This window comes from Taeniopygia guttata, chromosome 24, assembly GCF_048771995.1.
Source record: "Taeniopygia guttata chromosome 24, bTaeGut7.mat, whole genome shotgun sequence".
NCBI lineage: Eukaryota > Metazoa > Chordata > Aves > Passeriformes > Estrildidae > Taeniopygia > Taeniopygia guttata.
The window spans coordinates 6,430,039-6,454,495 of NC_133049.1; the positions used below are offsets into that span (position 1 = coordinate 6,430,039).

The 24,457-nt window shown below is 55.3% G+C and overlaps 1 protein-coding gene across 4 annotated transcripts; it reads left to right on the forward strand.

The window, feature by feature from the left end:
* The first annotated feature begins 14,744 nt into the window (after window positions 1–14,744).
* ANKK1 (ankyrin repeat and kinase domain containing 1) lies at window positions 14,745–23,925 on the forward strand. Of its 4 annotated transcripts, none has more exons than XM_072918257.1 (8): window positions 14,745–14,937; window positions 16,742–17,036; window positions 17,378–17,529; window positions 18,350–18,399; window positions 18,484–18,639; window positions 19,318–19,436; window positions 20,298–20,346; window positions 20,663–23,925. In XM_072918257.1, exons 1-8 carry the CDS (start codon window positions 14,756–14,758, stop codon window positions 22,006–22,008), a joined length of 2,349 nt encoding a protein of 782 aa, XP_072774358.1. In that variant the 5' UTR covers window positions 14,745–14,755; the 3' UTR covers window positions 22,009–23,925. The 4 variants fall into 4 exon arrangements, with proteins under 4 accessions (XP_072774358.1, XP_072774359.1, XP_072774357.1 ...); XM_072918258.1 differs by having other exon boundaries at window positions 20,301–20,346; XM_072918256.1 differs by lacking the exon at window positions 14,745–14,937 and having other exon boundaries at window positions 15,953–17,036.
* Window positions 23,926–24,457: the final 532 nt, after the last annotated feature.

A 24,457-nucleotide genomic window follows, 5' to 3' on the forward strand; every position in this document is an offset into this window, starting at 1 on the left:
GCAGAGAGGGATATTCTGGGATGGCAAGCGTGGAATGGATCACCTCAGTTTAATCATCTGGGGGGTTTTGGGGTTCCAGCCTGCCCAGACAGGTAACAGCCTGCAGGAATTCTCCTTCCAGGCAGGGGGAAAAGCTGCAGTGCCCTGCCCTTGGTTCTGCCAGGGAGGTGAGGGCAGGGCTGGGCTGGCAGGGGGGTCAGTGAGTTCTGGCTCAGCCTGGAGGATGGAGGGAATGGTGTTGAATAATGAGAATATTGTTGCTGCCAGGGAGCCTCCCTGGCTGTCAGCAGGGCTTTATCTGCCCCTGCTCAGGTGTTCTCACACAGGCAGGGCTGTGTCAGCCCGTCTCGGGGGCAGCGCTGTCTCTGCGGGTCGGGATGGAAAAGGATGTAAAAGTCCTTTTTTCCCAGCCCCTGCAGCCAAAGGAGGAGTCTGAATGTGCAGGATCAGCTTCTCAAGGCTGTTTATTTTCCCTTATCTGGAACATTCTTTCTCTGCCCCGCTGAGCTCTGTCCAGCAGCTCGGCCATGCCATTCTGTCTGCCCTCAGGACAGTGTTTGCATTTTATACCAAAAACTACCTGTGCCATGTTTGCAATAACGTGCCAATATTGATAATTTATGTTGGACAGTGTGTCTGTACCTTAAACCAGTAGAAAAGTGTCACCAGCACAGCAAGACATGGAGGGCAAGGAGAAGAAGAAGAATCTGGACACACCCAGATTCCTCAATCGTGACCCCCTGAATCCCATTCTAAAAACTCCAAAAATCTACTTTTTCACCCTGTGTTAATCCAAATATCACACTACTCAAACCCTTGTGGTTTGTAATTCCTCATACAATGTTGGCAGTTTTTTCCATGGGCTAAAATCAAAGCCACAGGTGGTTTTGACTTCGTGCCAGGGTCTGGGGCCAGCCAGGGCAGCCAGAGGGACAAACCTGTGTTCTCTCAGCCTGGCTGCAGGTTGGTGTGCCTGGCACTGAGAGATTCCTGCTGGGTGCTGCTGGCTGCCTGCAGGGAAGATTTACAGTTATTTGGGGGCTTTGTGGCTAAAAAAGCAGGAGTAGCTGTGACTGTGCCCAAGAAACCTCTGGGCTCTCCCTGGGCTCTTGGGAAGGTTGGAGTTCTGTGCATGTCTCACTGTGGTTTCTGTTCCTCCCTGGGATCCAGGCTGATCCCTGTGGATGCTTTTATGGCCACAAACTGGCAAAAAAAATCAGAATTATAGAATAGTTCAGTTAAAAAGGACCTACAGTTTCACCCAGTGCAGCTGCCTGAGCACTCCAGGGCTGAACAAAAGTCAAAGTGTGTTCAGGGCATTGTACAAAATCCCCTCTCCAGGAAGCCCTTCCAGTGTTTCACCCCATTCATGGCTAAAAATCGCCTCCTAACAGGCAGTTTGAGCCCAACACCTCCCTTCCCTGTCCTCCTGGGGAAGCTGCAGCGAGCCAGGAGCTCTCCCCTGAGCCTCCTTTGCTCCAGGGTGGACAATCCCAGAGCCCTGTCCCAGCTCTGTTCCCCTCCTCTGGGTGCACCCAAGGGGATGGAAATCCAAGCCCCAAATCCAAAATCCAAGCCCCTCTGTTGGGAAGGGTATTTACACCCCTCCACATCCTCCCCCAGCCCTCCAGGGAGGGTTTGACTCTTCCCCCAGGGCTGCCCGAGCACCGTGGTGCCCACAGGCACATTTTCCACCTTCAGGATGCAGAGTCCACCTGGCCACGCTCTGTTCTCTTGGTGAAAACCGATAAATTCCAATTGGTGCAGGGTTTTTTTTTCCCTGGGCCAGGTCATTGGTTGGTGTCTGGCCTGAGCTCTTATAAAGTGACCCAGCCCTCTGCCCTTCAGAGCAGGCAGCACATGCTGGGAGGCAGCTGGAGCTGCTTCCAGCTGGGCTATTCCTCACTGGGATGCCACAGGAGCTGCTCCACGAGATGCAGGGAAAATTCCCCCTCCTTGTGCTGCTGGCAGCTGCCCTGCTGGATGTGTCTGGTGAGTGCTGGCTGTGCTCTGCTCCCCACAGCTGCTGCTTCTCTGCCTCTCTGGCTCCGCTCTCGGGGTGCTGCCACAGCCCTGGGGTGCAGCAGCAGCTTCTCCCCGTTTGTGCAGCCCAGGCTTGGGGTGAAATGAATGGCTCCTCATCAGGGCATGGCTGTGCTGCTCAGCCCCCAAGAAAACACTGCCTCCTTAGGGGAAATCGAATTTAAAATCCCTTTTCCCGAGGGATTCCGAGCAGCACTGAGGATCAGGCTGGTGCTGCTGAAGGCTTGCTCAGAATTCCTTTTCCAGGCACCACAGACACGTTGTGCTGCCTCTTTGGGAACAGCTGTCCTGCCAAATATTTATTTCTGACAGCAAGAAATCAGTGTTGGGCTGGGGCTGCTGTGCCCCAGGGCTGCTGTCACTCCCAGCCTGGCCTTTCCACCTTGCTGGGAGCCCCTGAGCATCCCTGCGAGGGCACAGACATCACTTGGGCTGCTGGGAGCACTGCTGTGTCCTCAGGCAGCCTGTTCTCTTCAGGAAAGATAAACTCGGGAAATGGCAAAGGATTTTCTGCCTAATCAGTAATTTTCTTCTTTTTGTGAAGCTGCTGAACCTCTGCTTCGCCTTTGTCAAAAACCACAATTTAAATGCATGACACTTAAGCCTTTAGATTTGTGTCTTTCCTGGCAGGTGCCCAAGGAAAAATGCTTAAAGTTTTTTGGGGAGGAAAATCCATTTTAGTCTGTGGTTTGCAAAGTGTAATTTGGAAATCAACCTTCTGATGTGAAGACAGGAAAAAGTAAAATGTGTGGAGAAAAGAATAACCTTTTAAAGCAAGGGTCTGCCTTTCCAGGGACAGGGTGCCTGCTTTGGGCTTGAGAAGTTGCTGTGCTCTCTCTGCTCTGGGCCAAAACAAACCTGCCTGGACACCCTGTAGGGGTCAGGGAACTGCTGGTGGCACTGGGATGCTGCTGGAGGGAGCTCATGGGGGTTTATCTCAATCCTGCTTTGCTGTGCAAGAGCTCCCAGCCTGTCCTTGGCCAGCCTGAGGGGTTCTCCTGTGGGAATCAAGGGTTCCTGTCTGGGAATCAAGGGTTCCCCTCTGGAAATCAAGGGTTCCTGTCTGGAAATCAAGGGTTCCTGACTGGGAATCAGGGGCTCTTCTCTGGGAATCAGGGGTTCCTTTCCTCTGGGAATCAGGGGCTCCTTTCCTCTGGGAATCAGGGGCTCCTCTCTGGGAATCAGGGGCTCCTCTCCTCTGGGAATCAGGGGCTCCTCTCCTCTGGGAATCAGGGGCTCCTCTCTGGGAATCAGGGGCTCCTCTCTTTCTGCCTCAGGCCTTGGGTCCTTCACGTGGTGCTGAAGGGCAGCAGCAGAGGAGGAGAGATGTACAGCTGGGAATGGGACTGGGAATGGGACTGGGAACGGGACAGGGACTGGGATTGGGAATGGGAACGGGACAGGGACTGGGATTGGCAATGGGATTGGCAATGGGAATGGGACTGGGAATGGGACAGGGACTGGGATTGGCAATGGGATTGGCAATGGGAATGGGACTGGGAATGACAATGTGACTAAGAATGGGAATGGCAATAGCAGTGGCAATGGGACCGGGACTGGGACTGGGAATGGGACCGGGAATGGGAATGGGACTGGGAATGGGAGTGGGAATGGAAACGGGACTGGGAATGGGAGTGGGAATGGAAATGGTACTGGGACCGGGACTGGCACTGGCACTGGCACTGGGACAGGGAATGGGAATGGCAATGGAAATGGAAATGGCACTGGGACTGTCACTGGGACCAGGACAGGGACTGGGACTGGCACTGGGACTGGCAATGGGACCGGGACTGGTACTGGGAATGTCACTGGCACTGGCACTGCCACTGCCACTGGCACCAGCACTGGGACCGGCCCCGCAGTGCCGCAGCTCCGCGTGGCCCTGGCGTGGGTGCTGCCCCTCAGCTGGGCTGTGCTGAGGCGCTGCTGGAGCCCTTGGGTGCTGCCCGCAGCTGAGCCAGGCCCGTCTCTGTCCCCAGGTGTCCCCAGGAGCGGCCGTGCCGGCAGCGGGGCGCTGGCCCTGGGCATTCCTGCAGCATCCCAGCCCTGGGCCCGGAGCACCGACGGGCACTGGGCTGGGGGAACCTTCCAGCCCCAGAGCCCAGGAGCTGATCCCACGTCTGGAACCACCCCTGAGCCCGTGCCCCACACCGGGAGGGCTGCGGACAGAACAGCTCTGCTGTCTGGGAGTGGGGCTGAGCTGCTGCTCACAGCAGCCCCCAGGGCCCAGGGCGGACACTCATCTCCTGGCGAGCTCGGGAGCAGCCCCGGGCAGGGACCACAGGCACCCACAGCCCTGCAGAGAGAGCCAGGAGCTTCTCCTGGGGCTGCTCCCAGCCCTCCCACTTCCAGCTCTTCCCAGGCCTTTCCCAGTGCAGGGACACAGCAGGGCTCTCCTCAGGTCACGGCTCTCTCTTCCCCTCCTGTCATCACGCACAGGGAGGTGCCAAGTCCTAAAACTTCTCTGCTGACCCCCACACTCGATTTTCATCCGCCACGGAGAGAAGCGGCAGCATCTGCACTTCCCCCCCGAGCTGGGATTTCTCTGGGAAGAGCAGGGGAGGGCTGGCTGGCCATGGGAATGATGCCCACGGGAATTCTGCCCACGGGAATGATGCCCACGGCCACCAGGCCTCCAGCCCAGCCCGACCCCACAGCCAGGGGGACACCTGCCCACCTGAGGAGGACTCAGAGCTCGGATGCTGCAACTCCTGCCAGCCCACCCCACCTCGGCTCAGCCCCTTCCAGAGCCAGCCCTGCCCAGCTCTCCCCTCCTCTGTCTCTGCAGCAGGAACCCACGGGCAGCAAGGGCAGGAATTCAAGCTCAGCTGTGACAAACCCAGCCCCGCTGCCTGCTCCTCGCAGCCTCCCAGCAGGCACCACAAATTCCTCTTCATTCTGGATGGAAGCTCCAGCTGCCGAGGGATCCCTGCCATCTCCCTCCCAGGCTGGCACAAGTGAGGGGCAGCATTCCCTCTCTCTGCACAGGGCTCCTGGCTGCACCAAACACCTTCCTGCTCCTTGGGCAGAGACAGGGAGACCTGGCAAACCTCCCTCCCCTGAGAGCCCACAGCCTCCTCTGAGCTCCTCCTCACTAATCCAGCTGTGGATTTCCACATTAAAACCCTCCCCAGCTACTAAAGAGCTCAAAGAAGCAACATCTGCCCTCTCGCCAGGAATGCCCACCCTTGGGAATGGTGACCTCCAGCCCTGGGATTCTGTCCCAGCAGGGCTTCAGCCTCCTGCTGCCTCTGCTCCTGCTCGTGCTGGGATGCAGCCTGTGGGCCTCCACACCCCGAGCAGCCCATCCCCACCTCCTGGCGCTGGCTCCCAGCCCCAAGGAGCTTCTGCCCCTCCTGTGCCTCAGGGAGCCTTGGCTGGGATGCTGCAGGTGAGCACAGGGAGAAGGAGCAAACCTGGTTCTCCAGCCCTGACCCCGGCAGCCAGCCCTGTCCCCAAAATTGATTCTCCAGCCCTGACCCCCGCAGCCAGCCCTGTCCCCAAAATTGATACTCAACTGACTCCAGCAGCCAGCCCTGTCCCCAAAAGTAATTCTCCTCCACTGACCCCAGCAGCCAGCCCTGTCCCCAAAAGTGATTCTCCTCAATTGTCCCCAGCAGCCAGCTCTGTCCCCAAAATTGATTCTCCTCCACTGACCCCAGCAGCCAGCCCTGTCCCCAAACCTGGTTCTCCAGCCCTGTCCCCAGCAGCCAGCCCTGTCCCCAAAATTGATTCTCCTCCACTGTCCCCAGCAGCCAGCCCTGTCCCCAATAGTGATTCTCCTCCACTGTCCCCAGCAGCCAGTGCTGTCCCCAAAATTGATTCTCCTCAATTGTCCCCAGCAGCCAGCCCTGTCCCCAAAAGTGATTCCCCTCAACTCTCCCCAGCAGCCAGCCCTGTCCCCAGCCCCTCTGGAGCCCACAGGGACCAGGCATTTCCCTTTCCCAGCCCTGTCCCCCCCAGCCCCACCGAGCTGGCAGCTCCTGCTCCTGTCCTGCTCCCCTCCCATGCCCAGGGAAGCCGCCCCAGCTCCCCCCCGGCACAGCCCGGCCTGGGGGTGCCCAGGGAGGTGCCAGCAGCCCTGGCACAGGCTCTGCTGCACCAGCTCAGGACATCTGAACACACTGACACAGCCAGAGGGGACCCCCTGACCCTGCTGCCCTCGTCCCCACACTTGTCCTTCGTGCTGCAGAGCACCGATGGCATGGTCTGCCTGCAGCCCACGCAGGATTCCCCTCTCCCCCCAGAATTCCCAAATTCCAGCCTTGGGGGGCTGCTTTCCATCCAGCAAATCCTGGCAGCACCCAATTCTTCAGTGCAGGACCTGGCAAACTCCCAGCTGAGCCCTTCCAGCCTGGTCCTGGTCAGGCCTGTGTTTGTCCTGCTGCCCGCTCCTCAGGGTGGCCACAGAACGGCCCACCTGGCCACCACTGTGGGGACAACTGGGAGCAGCCAGGGTGTCCCAGAGAAAACCAGTCCCTCCTATCCCGCTGGGAGCTCAGTGGGAGCTGGAACTGCTCTGCCCACTGTGTCCAAGCAGCGAGCAGAGAGAGCAGAAGTCAGCTCTGAGCCAGTGCCAGCTAATGCTGCTCCTACAGCCCTCAGGGGCCTGTCCCCCGCTGTCCCCTCAGCCCCAGGGCGTGTGCCAGAGCCAGGGATCAGCCCCACGCTGCAGACCATGCCCAGGCTGTCCCAGGAGATGCAGATCCCTGCTCCCCATCCCCAGCAGGCCACGGGCACTGCTTTGCTGTCCCTGGCAGCAGAGCCTGGCATCTCCCCTGTGCCACCAGAGCTGCTGTCCACTCACAGCCTCCAGTCTTCCCCCCAAGTGCATTTCACCACTGAAAGGCCACAGTCTCCACCTGGAGCTCCTTTCCCGGCAGCAAAGGGACCCCAAGGCTCCCCAGAGCCTGCCCAGCCTGGGAGCAGCACAGGGGCTGCAGGGCAGGCGGGCTCAGTGCCCACCCCCAGCCCAGCCCGTGCCCCCAGCACGGCGTGTTTGCCTTCCAAACCCCCTCCCAGGGCACTGCCCAGCACCAAAGCCCCGCAGCCCCCCGCCCAAAGGCTGCCAGGCCCCGAGCTGCTGCCATCTCCAGCAGCTCCCAGCACGTCCTCAGCCTCCTCGGTGCCTCCGGCTGGGAGCGGGCACAGCGGGTCCCGGCCTGCATCCCCTGTGCCTGGCACAGCAGCTGCCAGCCCCAGCACTGCCAGGAAAGCTGCTCCCCATCAGCAGCTGGGGCTGGAATCCAGCCCTGCCGTGCCTCAGCCCTTCACAGGCACACCGAGACCAGGAGCAGCACCGGGGCTGGCTCCGCTCTCCACGACCGTTCCAGGCAGGCTCCTGCCCATGGGGACACCTGCAGTGACATCTGCCAGCTCTCCTGCCCCTGCCCCAGCTCCTGCAGGCCTCTCCTCGCTGCCCAGCACGGGGCAGAGCACCAGGCCAGCTGCAGGCAGCAGCACTGCAGGAGCTGCAGGAGCTGCAGGAGCTGCAGGAGCTGCAGGAGCTGCAGGAGCTGGTGCATCCCTGGGCAGCAGCGCATCCCCACCAGCCATGCCCAGCCCCAGGACACCACAGCCACCCCTGGCAGCCCTGGCACAGCCGGGTTTAGCTGCAGCCCAGCCAGCCGTGCCCTCGGGCCCTGTCCCTGCCCTGGGGGGACACCCCAGAGGCAGCCAGGCTGCAGCAGCGGGCACTGCCCTCCCTGTGGCCAGGGGTGGGGATGGCACTGCCACGCTCAGAGACACGGAGCTGCTCCCCCTGCCAACCCCGGCGGGGCAGCCCAGGCCAGAGGTGGTGCTGGACCCCTCGGGGGAGCTCCCTGCAGCGCTGGGGGCAGCTGAGGGGGCAGCAAGAGGAGATGCAGCCCCTGCCAGGCAGCTGCCCACCCTGGTACCCGTGCCTGCTGCACAGCCAGCATCGCCCAGGCTCCTGCTGGAGGTGTCCCACCCCCTGGAGAAGGTGTCCCACCCCCTGGAGAACATATCCCACCCCCTGGAGAACATATTCCACCCCCTGGAGAACATATCTCACTCTCTGGAGGACATATCCCACCCCCTGGAGAACATATCCCACCCTCTGGAGAATATATCTCACCCCCTGGAGAACATATCCCACCCTCTGGACAACATATCTCACCCTCTGGAGGACATATCCCACCCCCTGGAGAACATATCCCACGCTCTGGAGGACATATCTCATCCTCTGGAGAACATATCCCACCTTCTGGAGGAGATGTTCCACTCTCAGCAGAAGGTGTCCCACCCTCTGGAGAAGGTGTTCTACCCTCTGGAGAACGCATCCCACCCTCTGGAGGAGATGTTCCATGCTCTGGAGGTGTCCCACCCTCTGGACAAGGTTTTCCGCCCTCTGGAGAATGTATCCCACCCTCTGGAGGAGGTGTCCCACCCTCTGGAGATGTTCCACTCTCAGGAGAACGTATCCCACCCTCTGGAGAAGGTGTCCCCTGCTCTGGAGGAGATGTTCCATGCTCTGGAGGTGTCCCCCGCTCTGGAGGAGGTGTACCACCCTCTGGAGAACATATCCCACCCTCTGGAGAACATATCCCACCCTCTGGAGGAGATGTTCCACACTTTGGAGGAGGTGTCCCCCGCCCTGGAGGAGGTGTCCTACCCTCTGGAGAAGGTGTCCCACCCTCTGGAGGACATATCCCACCCTCTGGAGAACATATCCCACCTTCTGGAGAACATATCCCACCCTCTGGAGGAGATGTCCCACCCTCTGGAGGAGGTGTCCCCCGCCCTGGAGGAGGGTGCCGTGGGGCTGGCCGCTGGTCACTCCAGCCCTGGTGGCCCTGCCCGGCCCCGCACAGCCACAGCAGTCCCCGCTAATGAGCTCGTTAATGAGGGCACTGATGAGCCCGCCGCCCCGGCCCGGGTGTCCCCGGCCCCGGAGAGCCCCCGGAGCTCCCCGGGGCTGCTGCCGAGCACGGAGCAGGCACAGGAGGAGGGCAGGACGAGGGAGGTGACAGACGGAGCAGCCGAAGGCTTGGGGACACTGGTGACACCGGAGCCCGGAGCGCTGCGGAGCGACTGGCACCAGAGGAGGGGACAGCGCTCGGATGTCACCGTGCTGGACGGGCAAGTTCTGCTGGCTGCTGCTTGGGGTGCTGCTGCTCTCTTCTCTTCTCTTCTCTTCTCTTCTCTTCTCTTCTCTTCTCTTCTCTTCTCTTCTCTTCTCTTCTCTTCTCTTCTCTTCTCTTCTCTTCTCTTCTCTTCTCTTCTCTTCTCTTCTCTTCTCTTCTCTTCTCTTCTCTTCTCTTCTCTTCTCTTTCCCTTTCCCTTTCCCTTTCCCTTTCCCTTTCCCTTTCCCTTTCCCTTTCCCTTTCCCTTTCCCTTTCCCTTTCCCTTTCCCTTTCCCTTTCCCTTTCCCTTTCCCTTTCCCTTTCCCTTTCCCTTTCCCTTTCCCTTTCCCTTTCCCTTTCCCTTTCCCTTTCCCTCTCTTCTCTGTTTTTTCTCTTTTCTCTTCCCATTTCACTCCCTTTTTCCCCTCTGTCCTCAGCCTGGCCACCGTGAGCGACTCCTGCGGCTCCGGGAACCACTCGGTGCGGCTGAGCCTGAGCCCCGCAGGGGACACAGCCTCGGAGCAGCCCCAGGACACCTGGGTGGCTCTGGTGGCCCTGCAGAGCGACAGCAGCCAGGCCCTGCTGCAGGTCCACTCGTGCTGCGTGACCCCCTGGGCCAGCCCCGGGGCTGTGGGGGCTCCGTGCTGCCTCTTCCACAGGTGGGAATGGGGAAAACTGCTGGAGCCGTCCTGCTCGCCCCGGGGGTGCAGCATCCCCCCTTCCTGCAGGGCAGGGTGCCAGCCACAATGTGGATTTTCACATTCAAACCCTCCCCAGCTACTGAAGAGCTCAAAGAAGCAAATCTGCCCTCTCCCCAGGAATGCCCACCTTTGGGAATGGCACACCCAGAGCCCGTTTCAGCCCCTCACCTGGGCCAGGGGCACGGGAGGGTTCCTTGCCCGGGGTCTGTAGAGCTGCAGGGCTGTGAAATGAGAGTTCCAGCAGCACCACAGCAGAACCAACCTCCCCAAACCTCTGTGCTGCTCTGGGCTCCCGAGCAGGGCGGCTCCAGCAGGGAATGCTGATGTTCCCTGCTGGATTTTCCTGCGCCCCGAGGGGGATGCAGGGCTGTGCTGTGCAGAGCTGGGATCTGCAGCTCCTCACTCTTTGCTCCTGCCAGGCTGCCCCTGGACTGCAGACACATCCAGCTGCTGAGGGGTGGCAGCTCCAGAGCCACCAGCTTCTCCATCCAGCTGTTCCAGATGCTGAACCACTCCGTGGCCTATCTGCACTGCGAGCTGAGGGTCTGCCTGCCAGGATGTGAGCAGGTACTGGGGGGGAACTGTCCCTGCAGGAACAGGAGGGGTTTGGTGCTTCCAGAAGGGAACAGGAGGGGTTTGGTGCTGCCAGAAGGGAACTGGAGGGATTTGGTGCTGCCAGAATGGAACAGGAGGGGTTTGGTGCTGCCAGAAGGGAACAGGAGGGGTTTGGTGCTGCCAGAAGGGAAGAGGAGGGATTTTTTGGGTGCTTCCAGAGCCTCCACACCCTGGTCACCCCATGGCCAATCCCTGGTTAAAGTCTGGGAGAGGAGTTAATGGTGTGGAAGGGCGGCAATAGTTGGTCATCCCTAGGAAAAGGAAATCAGGGAATTTAACAAATGTGCTGTTCCAAGGATTGGAAATTCCCCTTGTGGAATGACAGCAGAGGTGGAAAAGACTGAGGAGACCCTGGGGCAGGAGGTTCTGCTCAGGACACTCCCAGGTGTTTTCCATCTTTTCCCCAGGGCTGCTTGGAAAGTGTGGAGCCCCTTCCCCAGCCCAGTGACAGGACCAGCCATGGAAACCTGCACCAGCTGGTCTCGCTCGGGCCCGTCTGGAGGATGGACAACAGGTTTCTGTCCAAGCCCGTGGAAGGTGGGGCTCTCCTGCTCTCATTTCTCTTGCAGAGGTTTTTGCTCAGCTCTTCCTGCTGCAGGAAAAGCAGCACATTTTTAACAATTTTCTTGGTTAGGTTATATCCCAACAACTCCTCACCTTCGCTTTGGCCTCCCTGAATCCCTGATGGGGGGGTTACTCAGTGTCCCATCCAGCAGAGTTCCAAAGGCACCCCGGGAAGGAACTGAAGCTTTAGGAGGAGGAAAGGGGAGAAAAATGAGGCAGAATGTTCTGTCTGTAAAGAATTGCAGCATTTTGGAGCAGAATGAGGCTGGCCATAGGTCAGGAGTGTCCATAGGTGAAATTGATGTTAACTAGACGTTTATAGCTATTAGAAAAGAGTGACAGTGAGCTGGTAAAACCTGAGAGACTTCTTAAAACCCACTGGCAGCATCCCTAACTCCTTGTGGCTGTACTTGTTGGTGCAAAGAGCATTTCTCACTGCTCGGTTCCCTCTCTCTGTGTGTCCAGGTGCTGCTCCTGCCACGCTGCTGCCCATCCTGCTGGGGTCCCTGACGGGCTGTGCCATCCTGGCCGCTGCTTTCATGGGGCTGTGGCTGCAGCAGCGGCACAGAGCCAAGCCCAGCCCTTATCCCCCGCTTGGAGAGTTCCAGGGGCTGTGATGGCAGCAGCTGAACTGCTCCTGCAGCTCCCCCAGCCTCCAGAGAAGCAGCTGAGTTTGCTTGGCTTCTGTAGAGCTCCTGCCGAGCAGGGAGCAGGAGGTGCCTCCTCTGCCCCAGCCTGCCTCTCCTTCCTTCCTTCCTCCCTTCCTCCCTTCCTCCCTTCCTCCCCTTTCCTCCCTTCCTCCCTTCCTTCCCTTCCTTCCTTCCTTCCTTCCTTCCTTCCTTCCTTCCTTCCTTCCTTCCTTCCTTCCTTCCTTCCTTCCTTCCTTCCTTCCTTCCTTCCTTCCTTCCTTCCTTCCTTCCTTCCTTCCTTCCTTCCTTCCTTCCTTCCTTCCTTCCTCCTTCCTCCCTTCCTCCCTTCCTCCCTTCCTCCCTTCCTCCCTTCCTCCCTTCCTCCCTTCCTCCCTTCCTCCCTTCCTCCCTTCCTCCCTTCCTCCCTTCCTCCCTTCCTCCCTTCCTCCCTTCCTTCCTCCCTTCCTTCCCCTGTGCACTGCAGGGCACAGACGAACCCAATGGGAAGAAATGACAATGTCTGACTCAATTCAGAAGGATTAATGATTTCTTTATTAGACCTATGCTAAAATATATCAATATACTATATAAAATGAGGATACTAAAACTCCATACTACTTTCTCTGACTCTAACTCTCACACAACTCGTGACCCTCTCTGAGGGGGGATCAGGGGCAGGGAACCAGTGGGTACAGCACCCTGCACTGGAGCCTGCCAGCAGGGAGAAACGGTGGGGAAATGATGGAATTGGGCGTGTGGACAGGACCCAAGAGCCCCAGAGATGTGTCCAGCTTCTCCCCTCCCTGAGGAGCTGAGTTCCTTCCTCCCTGCCCCTTAGTCCTGCTGCTGTTTGCTCCAGGTCCCCAGTGATGGGCAGAGAGCTCCAGCAGCAGGCTGGAATCTGCTGGAATGCCCTGGGGAAAGGCATTTGTGGGATGGGGGGTGCAAACAGGGCTCTCCTGGGGGCTTCAGGGGGAGGGCAGCCAGGGGGGTGCTGTGGAGAGCCACGAAATGAGCACGCAGAAGCTTGGTAAGTTCAAAAGAGAAAAAGACCCAGTTTTATTCAAACATCTGGCATTTATAGAATTCTAAAGGTGACCATGGATTGGGGGATGGAATTACCACCTCTCCAGCCACGCTGGTCCAAAGATCAATCAATCATTTCTCTCCACCTACAGAGAAATATGTAAACTATTCTATCTATACATGAGATTGTGTGGGAACTCAAATATGCAAACATTATCAGAAGGCTGAAGAAGTTTTATGAGAACTTTAAAAGAAAACACTTTTAAAAATCAGGGCAGCACATCCCCCTGTCCCAGAGGAGCTGGGGCTGCTCCATCCTGTCCAGGACCTCCTGCAGCAGCTGAAACACCGGGAGAGGAGCAGGAGAGGCACCTCTGGGCAGGGAGGGAGGGAGGGAGGGATCTCCCTGTGCCGGGAATGAGCAGCAGGACTCCTGCTCACCTCACCTCCTGCTCCTCCTGCCCTCAGAGCTGGAACCTTCCTGAGCTGCTGGCCCAGAAATGCAGCTGGAGGTTGTGGGGAGGGAGAGAAGCAGCAGCTGCTGCCCCTGTGCAGCCGTGGGCCGAGTGTTCCCCCGTGCCTCCCCTCCTGCTGCACCCTGCAATAAATAAATAAACCTGAGCCTCGCAGCCTCTGTCTGCTCTGTGCCTGCAGGGCAGGGAATGGGGAATGTCCTTGTCCTCAGCTCTCGGGGCTCTGGAGGTCCAGGTGACCCCAAGGCTGTAAAACATCTTTTTCTCCCAGCCCGTACAGCCAAAGAAGGAGTCAGAATGAGCAGGGTCAGCTTCTCAAAGTGGTTTATTTTCTCTTATCTCTAAGATGCTTTCTCAAGGAGCAGGTCAGTCTGTGACAGACTCCCACCTCTTGGGCTGGTGTTATCATTTTATACCAAAAACTACCTGTCCTATGTTCACAATAACATGCCAATATATATAATTTCTGTGGGACAGTGTGTCTCTACCTTAAACCAACAGAAAAGTGTCACCAGCACAGCAAGACATGGAGGGCAAGAAGAAGGAGAAGAAGGTCAGGGTTCCCTTTCTTTCCTTAAAAGAAGGGAGTCCACTGCCAGAGCCCCTCGCGTCAGTCTAACAGAAGGAACTCACATTTCCACCTGGGTCAGGCTTCCTCCAAGGATTTCTTCAAGATTCTGCCACAGAACTAAAAATCCCAGGTCAGGGTTTCCTGGCAGTGAGACAATGACCCTGCAGCAGTGCTAATTATTATTTGCATTGCAGCAGCACTGAGAAAATCAGCACCACCTTGTATTTGACACTGAGCTGCCTCCAGAGAGAGCTGAGGCATTAAAGAAACAAATGCACAAGACCCAGACGAGAGTTTTTAAACTCCTTTTCAGCTGCCAGCAGATTTTATTTTATTCCTGAGGGAACTGCTCTGGTTTACCACATTTCTGGTATTTCTGCTGATGCACTTTCTGGTATTTCAGGCTCATGCACTCATGTACCAGTTCTGGTTGTTTGGTTTCTTTTTTTTGTGTTTTTTTTTCCCATTCTTTATCTTTCTAGAGTGGTTTTTTGGGTCTTTTTTTTTTTTTTTTTTTTTTTCTAGAACCTCTCCATCCAGCTACTTCTGGGGGGTTTTTAAACTCAGTTTTTCATCTTTCTGGAGTGTTTTCCATATCTCCATCCAGCTACTTCTGGGGTTTTTTTTCACTCAGTTTTTCATCTTTCTGGAGTGTTTTCCACCTCTCCATCCAGCTATTTCTGTTTTTTTCCCCTCTGTTCTTTCTGGGGTGTTTTCCACACCTCTCATGTACAGTTCTGCCTGGTGGATTTCTCCCTTTCCTTCAAGCATCACCCTGCCCCACCTCCCCATCTGCCTTTCCCCAGGTGAGGAACCCCATCCTCAGCGTGGAGCAGCCACCAAATTCTTGCTCTTTGTGCCATTTCCCACCCGGAATTCTTGGAGAGAGCAGAGCCACATCCCCAGGCTGGAGCTGAGGAGCCTCGCTGAGGATCCACCTCTTGGCAGGAGCTGCCCTGAGGTGATCCCCACCTCCCAGGGCAGGGCAGGGCAGAGGAGCCCCGGTGCCACCCCTGGTGCCACACAGCCGGGCAGAACCAGCTGTGCCATGGGCACGGAGCGGCAGCTGGGCAGCCTGACCGTGTTTACCAAGCAGGATTTCGAGGATGAGTGGCTCCGGGTGGCCAGTGGGGGCTTTGGCCACGTCTATCAGGTGAAGCACAGGAGGTGGAGGACGGTCTATGCAGTGAAGTGCTCCCCGTACCTGCTGCAGGACTCCAGCGTGGACAGGTAACCCGCCCCTGCTGGGCTCCCCATGCCAGCTGCATGGATGGGGGGAAAAACCCTGTGGGAAGGAGCTTCTGCTGCTGGGGAAGGGCTGGGTACCCAGAGGGAGTGGGAAATAATAATAAATAGGGAAATCAGAAAAAAACTGGGGGGTAAAACTCTGTGGGAAGGAGCTTTTGCTGGGTACCCAGAGGGAGTGGGAAATAGGAGTTCTGCCTTTCCCTGGCTCGTGTGTGGATGTGCAAAGGGACACGAGGAGCACAGGGAATAGAGCAGGGCTGGACGCTGGGGCTGAGATCAGCACCTTGGGCATGGATAAAAGCAGCCTGGTGGGTTATTTACAGCTTCCACTGGACACTGGGCTGAGGTGTATCAATCAAACTGAATTCATCACCAAAAGCAGCAGGTTTAAAGGTGAGGGGCAGAGGATTTACAGCTGCTTTTGCTGCCCTGCTCCCGTAGCCTGCAGACACATCTTTCCGTGGTGCACCTGCAGCTCCTCTCTGCTTCATGCTCTGTCTCCCACCAGAGACTTTTCTGGTGCCCACCTTGTGTCTGGAGATGGAGCAGGGCCAGGTAATCACAGCCAGGGCTGATAACACATCCAGAACAGGCAGAGCTGATGGAAAAACAGCAGAGTTGATGCACTGATTTCATTTAAAATTTTATTCTGTTCAATTTGGAAGGAACCTGCCTGGATAAAAATCTCACTCTTGTGATTTCTTGTTACAGACGACAGCTGAGTTCAGGCTGAGCAGTGACTGTCCTCAGTTTGCTCTGCAGATTCTACATTTGCATTTCGTTCTTGTTTCTGGGGGTGGGGGGAAGGGTCAAATAATCAGTTTTACTTCCATATCTTATCAATTGTAGTAAAATACCTGAGATTCCTCAACCCATGGGTAAGTCTCACTGTGAGGAGCCTGCTAGAGGAAATCTGGCAGAAGCTTTTGCTTGGCTGAACCATTTTAGATCAATTAATTGCCTGGCTGAATTGCTGGCAGCTCAGCTCCGTTCCCAGGGTGTGCTGTTTGAAGGCACTCCTGGCACTTTGCTGCTTGGCTGCTCCCCCAAACTCGTTCAGCAGGTCGGGAGGGGGGAACCTTTGGAGAATTTGGAGAAACAGGTCAGCCAGCAGCAGACGTGCCAAGGCTCTGCTGTGCCCAGGGACAGAGCTGCAGGCATGGGCAGAGCTGCAGGATGCCAGGGCGTGGCACGGAGCTGTGCCTGCTCCTGGCATCCTGCTGCCAGGGGAGAACTGGGGATTTCATGGACCCACGGAGGGCTTTGGGAGCCTTAAAGCTCATTTCAATCCTCCCTGCCATGGCCAGGGGCACCTGCTGCTCTCCCAGGCTGGCCTGGGACACCTCCAGGGATGGGGCAGCCTCTGGGAATCCCATGCCAACCCCTCCCCACCCTCCCAGGGAAGGATTCATCCCATCTAACCCTGCCCTGTGGCAGTTTAAAGCCATTTCAGCAGTGTCACAAGCACGGGCTCCCTGTCCTCGCTGCTGAGGACTGAAACGAGATTTTCATCTTTCCCTGTGGTGGCTGATTTTGCCCAAATAAAACTCAGCTCATTTTGAGGAGTCACAACACCATCCATGTCAGATTTTAATCTGCAACAGATCACTGTGTGGCAGCATTGTCATCAGCTCCAGGGGGAATTTGGGAGGAATCTTTTTGGGGTAGGCAGTGCTTGGAAAGGCTGGGTGTCACTAAGTTACTACAGAGTTACTGAGCCTGTGAATCAACTGATAACATTTCTTGCTCCCACTGTATTTTTTATTTTTTATTTTCAATTTTCCAGGACCAGCATGAACTGTCTAATGGAGGAGGCGAGCAAGATGGAGAAAATCAAATTCCAGCACATTGTCACCATCTACGGGGTGTGCAACAACCCTCTGGGGATAGTGATGGAATATATGGCCAGGGGCTCCTTGGAGAGAATCCTCCCCACCCACAGGATGTCCTGGCAGCTGAAATTCCGGGTGATCCATGAGATGGGCCTGGCCATGAATTTCCTGCACAGCATGAGCCCTCCTCTGCTGCACTTGGACCTGAAGCCAGGGAATGTCCTCCTGGACGGGAACATGCACGTCAAGGTACGGCCGTTCCTACATCACAGCCAGGCTAGTTCTGCCAAACCAGTCCAGAATCCCAGAAAATCAGGTTCTTCAGGAGCACTCCATCAGAGAGGGACCTGTGGGGTGTTTAACAAGCAGCTGGTGAGCAAATTACACGGTGTTCTCAGGATCAAACAGGGATCTGGGTCAGCACTGGGAATTTAGGCTCCAGCTGGGCTGCAGGTTGTCAGGTTTTGTCAAGCTCCAGCTCTCACACCTCCTCCTGTCCCTGATCCCACAGATGGGGGGGGAATGTCCAGGTGGCAGCAGGAGGGGAGAATGTGAGCATTTTGGGGCAGTTTCCCTGTTCCTGCTTGCAGATCTCGGACTTTGGGCTGTCCAAGTGGATGGAGCAATCCAGCAGGATGCAGTACATCGAGAGCTCAGCTCTGAGGGGCACGCTGAGCTACATCCCCCCCGAAATGTTCCTGCAGAACAGCAAACCCCCGGGGATCAAGTATGATGTGTACAGGTGAGGGCAGGGCCAGGGCAGCCAGGGGTGTGACACCCAGCAAGGGGGGGTGAACACCGCCTCAGTTTGTTTAAATTCAGGTTTTCTGCCTCCTACAACATGGGGAATGCAGTGGGGTGCCCCGACCTCTGTGGTGGAGACTGAGAGGGAGGGGGTTCTCTGGGGATGATCATCATCCCACAGAGCTGCACTGCCCCAGGTGCCATCACACCCCGTTCCCACAAAAACGAGTGAGATCAGAGCCCACAGCAGCCAGTGCTGCTCTTTCATCACAGTCACTGCTAAGATTGATTTTAAAACAATTCCACCATTGGCTTATCTGCCTCAGCGTTCAGTCTCATTTTGGTCAGAAACATGCAGAGAAGAGATTTCAGCTTGGCTTTTGTCCTTTTGGGCGAGGAGCTTTGCAGCACACTCACACGAGCTCTGTGTCCGTATCTGGAAATTCCTCAGCCTTTGCAGCACAGAGTAACCCAAGGCAAGAGGGAAAGGAAGATTTGCAAAGCCACAGGAACTTGCAGGAGCCAAGGGCTCGAAACCTCAATGGGAATAAATTGGAAAAAGGCACTGAGAGCCTGACTTTGCCAGGAAAGGCTCCAAGTCACTCATGCACTGCTCAGACCCTGTGGAGGGTGATGACCCCACTCTTAAGGGAGATGCACAAGGCAGAATCATAAAGCCTGAGTCTTTTGGTCTGGGGGATTAAATCCTTCTGCTCAAGGAGATGGAATCCTTCCTTCCTGATCTTCCCATTTCTCCCGAAGGCAGAAGCAATAAGTGCCTTAATGTCCCAGTGCTCACAGTCTCTCCTCTCCCGCAGCTTCGGGATCGTCATCTGGGAGGTCCTCATGCAGAAAAAGCCTTACACAGGTAAACACAAACCCTGCAGCCGTGGAATGCTCATTCCATCCCTTTTCCCAGGGGGAACACCCAGAGTGTGCTGGATTTTTCCAGGGGCCAACATGATGGCCATCATCGTGAAGGTGGCAGCGGGGAAGAGGCCGGGGCTGGAGCTCGTCAGGGACGACTGGCCCGGGGAGTGCCACCAGATGGTCGACCTGATGAAGAGGTGCTGGGACCAGGACCCCAAGCAGAGGCCAAGCTTTGCAGGTGGGACTGGGCTGTGGATGAGCCAAGGGTTGGTAAGCAGGGGATAAGTTTGTGTCCAGTTTTCCCAGTTCCGTCTCCAAGGTTTAACAGCTGGGTGCCTGTTTGCTGTCACACATCCCTTCATCCCTTTTCCTCCTCACATGGGACCTGCCTGGCTCTGGAGCTGGGGGCAGCCTGCACAGCCTGTCAGTGTTCAGGAACACACATAATCACAGATATGATTATCTGCAGGTGCTTTTATTGAGAGCTCTGGGAATCAGGGGTACAGACCCAAATCTGACTCCGACATGGCCTTCGAGCTGAATGTATTTTATATTCTATCGTTATATAACTTACATATTAATTATTAAACCTATATTGTTCTATTGTATACATTGACTTTATTCAACCATGAGTTTCTCGTGATCTTTCTTAGGCCCCTGACCACAGTTTCTCATGATTATTCTTATGATTAAACAGTAATTATATTTAATTACTAAACAACCATCACATCTAACAATTATATCATTTATCATGTACTAGCTACACAGGTGAAGTTCTAGCAAGGTACAATGCCTTCATGTACCCAGGGTATTTATTTTTTCTCAGGGCCTACTAAGCTTAATTTTTCTTTTAACCCTAAATCCCCATAATTTTAAAACCTTTTTACTATCAAGCTGAACTGCTCTGCCCTGGCAGATATCCCTGTGGAGACTGATGTGCTGCTGGCTCTGATCCAGAGCCTGGTGCAGGACCCGGAGAACGAGCGCCTGGTCAGGAAGATGTCCCACAAACCGGCCATCTCCAGGAGCCAGCCGGTGAGGAGAACCCCCCTGGGCCTCCCAGGAAAGTCCTCTGAGTCTGCTCCTTGTTCTTACCAGATCCTGAGGCTTTTTCCCTCTCATAGGTGCACCTCAGCATCTTTGGGGGTTGCCTGCACAGGTTGTGCCTCTGTAATTCATTCATGGGGATAAAACACTTGCAAATTAATTAACAAATGCACTAAATGATAAATAGTCCGAGAGGAAAACCCTTTCCTGGACCTGCTCAGGTGAAGTGGGTTTATCAATCAGCCACTAAAAGAAACACAAGCAAACACAGAATCACTGGCTTCTGTTCATGGCACAAAACTGGTGATGTTCCAGTTTGAACAACTCTTACAGAATTTTTTTTTAAATAGTTTTAAATCCCCATGTTTCTCCAGCTAAGAAAAAAATCAGGCTTCTGGGTAGTCACGATGTAATCTCAGCTACTGGAGTAATTATCCCTAAAAAACAGGGAGAGATAGGAGTTGGGAATTATTGGTATTTAGAGGTTTTGCCAAGCTGTGCAAGAATCCAGAGGCTTGAAGAAGTAGGGGCTTGGGGGTCCCTAAACAACAAAGGAAATAATTTTGGGATGCTGCCATGCAGTCAGGAAGCAGAATATGTGTGGGTTTGGGAGGAAATGAGCACTAGGAGGAAAGGCTCATGGATAGCCAGATATCATCTTCAGGCTCCCCCATTCCTGCTCTGTCATGATTGGCTTAGCTGAGTTTTGGGTGCAAAAACAGGATTGGATCAAAAACTGTCAAATGATGACACAAAACTGCAGCGCAGCAGCAAAGGACTTAATGCAAACAATACAGAATGCAAATAAACACTCAGTTTTATCCTTTTCCTTTCCTCCTTTCTGACAAGAAGAGTGACAAAGAGGAGATCGCCTTCCCCCAAGACACCAGGAGTGGGGGTAAGTAGGGAGCTGGCTTTAGAATCGAAAATTAAAGCAGGGGAAGCTATAAAAGTTGTCTGTTTTGTTGTAGAAGGATGTGGCTCATGTGATTTTTCACGTGGGTGACATTTTAAGTAAAGGAAAATTAACTATTCGGGAAATAGGCACTGTGAGAGAGAGAGGCCAAATGTCCCAGTGCATGTCTGGCCTTATTTTACATTCCTTATATCTCAAATTGCTCCATTTCATGTCATTCCACAAAGAATCAAGGGCTCTCCCTCCCTTCCTGGGAGTTTTTCACTCTTTTTCGCCCGTTTTGCTTCCCTGCCTTTAGGAAAGGACAACCAGGAGGTTCCTCTGGCACCTCCGCACGGGGCGGCCGGGAGCCCCGAGGAGCTGGCGCCCGAGGAGCTGGGCAGGGTGCAGGAGAACGGCCTGACCCTGCTGCACCTGCAGGTCCTGCAGGGCAACGTGGCCAAGGTGCGCTTCCTGCTGGGCCGCGGGGCCGGCGTCAACCGCGCGGCGGGCGGCGGCTGCACCCCGCTGCTGCTGGCCGTGCAGCGCCGGCTGCCCGAGATCTGCGCCCTCCTCATCCAGCACGGCGCCGACGTCAACGCGGCCGACGAGGACGGCTGGAGCCCGCTGCACTTCGCGGCCCAGCACGGCGACGACCGCGCCGTGCGGCTGCTGCTGGACCACCAGGCCCGCGTGGACGCCCAGGAGCGCGACGGGTGGACCCCGCTGCACCTGGCGGCCCAGAACAACTTTGAGAACGTGGCGAGGGTGCTGCTGTCCCGCCAGGCCGACTCCAACATGCAGGAGGTGGATGGCAAGACCGCCCTGCACGTGGCCGCGTGCTTCGGGCACGTCGGCCTGGTCAAGCTGCTGGCCAGCCAGGGAGCCGACCTGGAGAGGAAGCAGAAGAACCTCAGGACGCCGCTGCACGTGGCCGTGGAGAGGGGCAAGTTCAGGGTGGTGCAGTATCTGCTGAAGAACGGCATCTCCGTCAACAGCCTGGACCAGAACCACTACAGCGCCCTGCACCTGGCCGTGGTCAGGGGCAAGTACCTGATCTGCGAGAAACTCATCAAATATGGGGCCAACGTGGAGCTGAGGACGGACAAAGGCTGGACCCCGCTGCACCTGGCCTCCTTCAAGGGGCACGTCGGGATCATCCGGCTGCTGAAGGGCAGCCACGCCCGGCTGGACGCCAAGGGCGGCATGGACTGGACACCGCTGCACCTGGCCACGCGCTACGGGGACGAGCCGGCGGTCAGCGAGCTGCTGCGCTGCGGGGCCGACCCCAACACAGCCGAGAGGGCCCACTGGGCCCCCCTGCACTTCGCCGTGCTCAGGGGCTCCTTCCTCAGCGTCATCCACCTCCTGGAGTGCCAGGCCGACGTCAACGCCAGGAACAAGGTGGGCCGGACCCCGCTGCACCTGGCGGTGCTCAAGGGCAACATGGCCATCATCAAGACCCTGCTGAAGGCGGGGGCCCTGCTGGACGTGGAGGACATCACGGGGTGCACGGCGCTGCAGCTGGCCGTCCGGCACCAGCGGGAGAGCATCATCGCCCTGCTCCAGGGCAAGGAGGCTGCGGGCAGCAAACCCGCCAGCAGGACTCTGAACGACGTGACAATCCCCAGAGCCAGGCTTATCCCAGGAAGGACAGATTTGTGAATTTGTCAGCTCTGCAGTTTGCAGCTTGAGCTTTCCCACATCGGCTGTGATGCCTTAAAGCTCCTTGTCGTGTCACCTGCTGATTACAGGAAAATTTCTCCCCTTTTTAAATGGCAGTTTTTAAGCGTGAACACTAAGAGAGCAAAAGAAAATGAAGCTATTTGATAAGTTCTTTTCCAAGCTTGTAGAACGTTTTGGCTCGGTGATACTTTAGGCAGTGCTTTCCCACTGAATCCTTCCCGAGCAGGGATTTATGCACCCTCTGTTCATGCAGGCAGTGCTGAAGCTGTGCACAGCACACACACACATCTTCCACGGCTTTTATTGCTTTCATTCCATGTTTTCCTACAGAGAAAATTGGTGTAAAATGGCCCTGGCACAGGTGGGAATTGAATCGTGAGATTCTCACCTGCTGCTGGCACAGCAATGTGTCAGATTTCCTGACATCTCCTTTCTGTAACAAGAATCAAATAAAACAAAGCAGGGAGGAAAAATCACTGCTAGAGAGTATTGAAATGGATGCAGCACAGGGAACAGAAATTCCAGAATAATCACACACAGGGTCTTGCTCCTTGCAGGTCAGGGTTTGAGTCGTGTCTCTGGGGGGAAATAATTCCTGGTTTCCTTCAGGGAGATGTGGCAGAGCTCGATCAGTCCTGTGAAAAACATCTTCTTGGTGGATTTATTCCCTGGTGTGCAGCCCTGCTGTAGCTCCTGAGCGTCCCCAAACGTGCCTGCTGGGAGGGTGACTTGTCATGGCCTTGAGCTGGGAGGAGGCTGAAATAGAAACAAACAACCCCAGCTCTGCAGGGAGCTGTTACTGCCTGATAACGTGAGATTAAATGGGTTAAAAAGAGGGGTTAAAATGCCCAACCTCTACTAATGTGGTTTTCATTTTATATTAACTTAAGGTATTGATGGGTATTGTATTTAAACCCAGTTTTTCATGATGCTTTGGCCCCAGAGCCTTTAGAAATAGTTTAAAATAAATTGTAATTAAATGATTCATTTTTAACATTTGCCATTGGTGAGGTGGGGAGCTGGGCAGGTTATGAAATGAAATGCTGGTGACATTTTGGGTTGCAGGGAGTGTAAAAAATGGACTTTTTTTTTTGCAACCACCAAAAAAACCCCAAAAAAATCCCCCTTGGCATTTCCCTGATTTACCTGCTCTTGATATTCCCTAATTTTGTCTGAGGAGGAATGGCTCAGCTAGAAGGAATTCTTGGGATGCTCAGACCTTCCTGTGCAGCTTCTTCCCTCAGCTTCAGCTGTATTGATTCAACAAATGTCTCCCCTGCTCGGTGTCATTTGAAATATTTACCCAGAAAAAAAGAAATCCAATTGCCACATAATTCAGCAGCTCCTTTCTGTCCCTGCTCCAGCAGAAAAACAAAACTCAGCTCATATGTCATGGAATGTTCTCTACAAGAGCTTAATTAAATTTATAATGAAAATAACAGGGGATTAAGAAGACACGAGGGAAATACATTGCTCTTGCAGAGCATTCCAGAGGTGATAGAAGCAATTTGCAGAGAAAATTACCTGTTTGCTGCTCAGTTTCTATAGAAATTAAATGAGTCTTTACAAACTCTGGAAAAGTGCATTCCAGCCTCCGCTTTGTGACAGTGCAACTTGCAGCTTATTTCTAAAATTATTCGTAGATCTCCATCCCCCCACTTTTTTTTTTTCCCCTTTCCCTTTTTCAACTCCATTTCAGTCTTTTGTCCCTGCTGATAAATCTGCTGCTGATTATCTCACGTTCTTATCCAAAGTTCACAGCCCAGGCAGCTCCTGGCAGGGCCTGGCAGCAGCAGCAGGGCAGAAACCTCCTAAACAGCTCGTTTAGATGCAAAAATATCAAAATTATTGACCTTTATGCCTCAAAAATGGTGTTTTTAAGGTAGCTGGATGAGCAGGGTGGTGTTGCTGATGTTGGCAGGGAGTTGTGTGGAATGACTGCAGTGCTGCCCTGTCCTGCAGCAGCTCCAGACATCCTGAACCACGGGGATATTTTCAAACCAACTGCTCTTCAAAACCCTCCGAGAATCCCAGAACTGGGATGGCTAAGGCAGGGAACCAGAGGGGGGAAATTTAAAGTCCCTTCAAGCTGATTTTGTTCCAGCCCTGCTCCCTGCTGGAGCCACCCCGAGCTCTGTAAATCCTGCGTGTCCTTTGGGCTGTCCTCACTCCCTCTCCATCATTTATTTCCACCCAGGACATCTGTGGGTGACGGGGTCTGCTTTGCTTGGAATGACCCCAAAATCATAACAGTCCTTGTTCCCCTAGCCTGGCAGCTGAAGAAGAAGTCTGGAATGTGTGAGGTCAAGGTTCCAAGGTTATTTTTCCTTATCTATAAAATTCTCTCTCTGACCTGCCGAGCTCTGTCTGGTACAGAAGCCCGAGCAGTCTCCCCTGAGCCTCGGGCAGCTCCCACATCAGATACTCA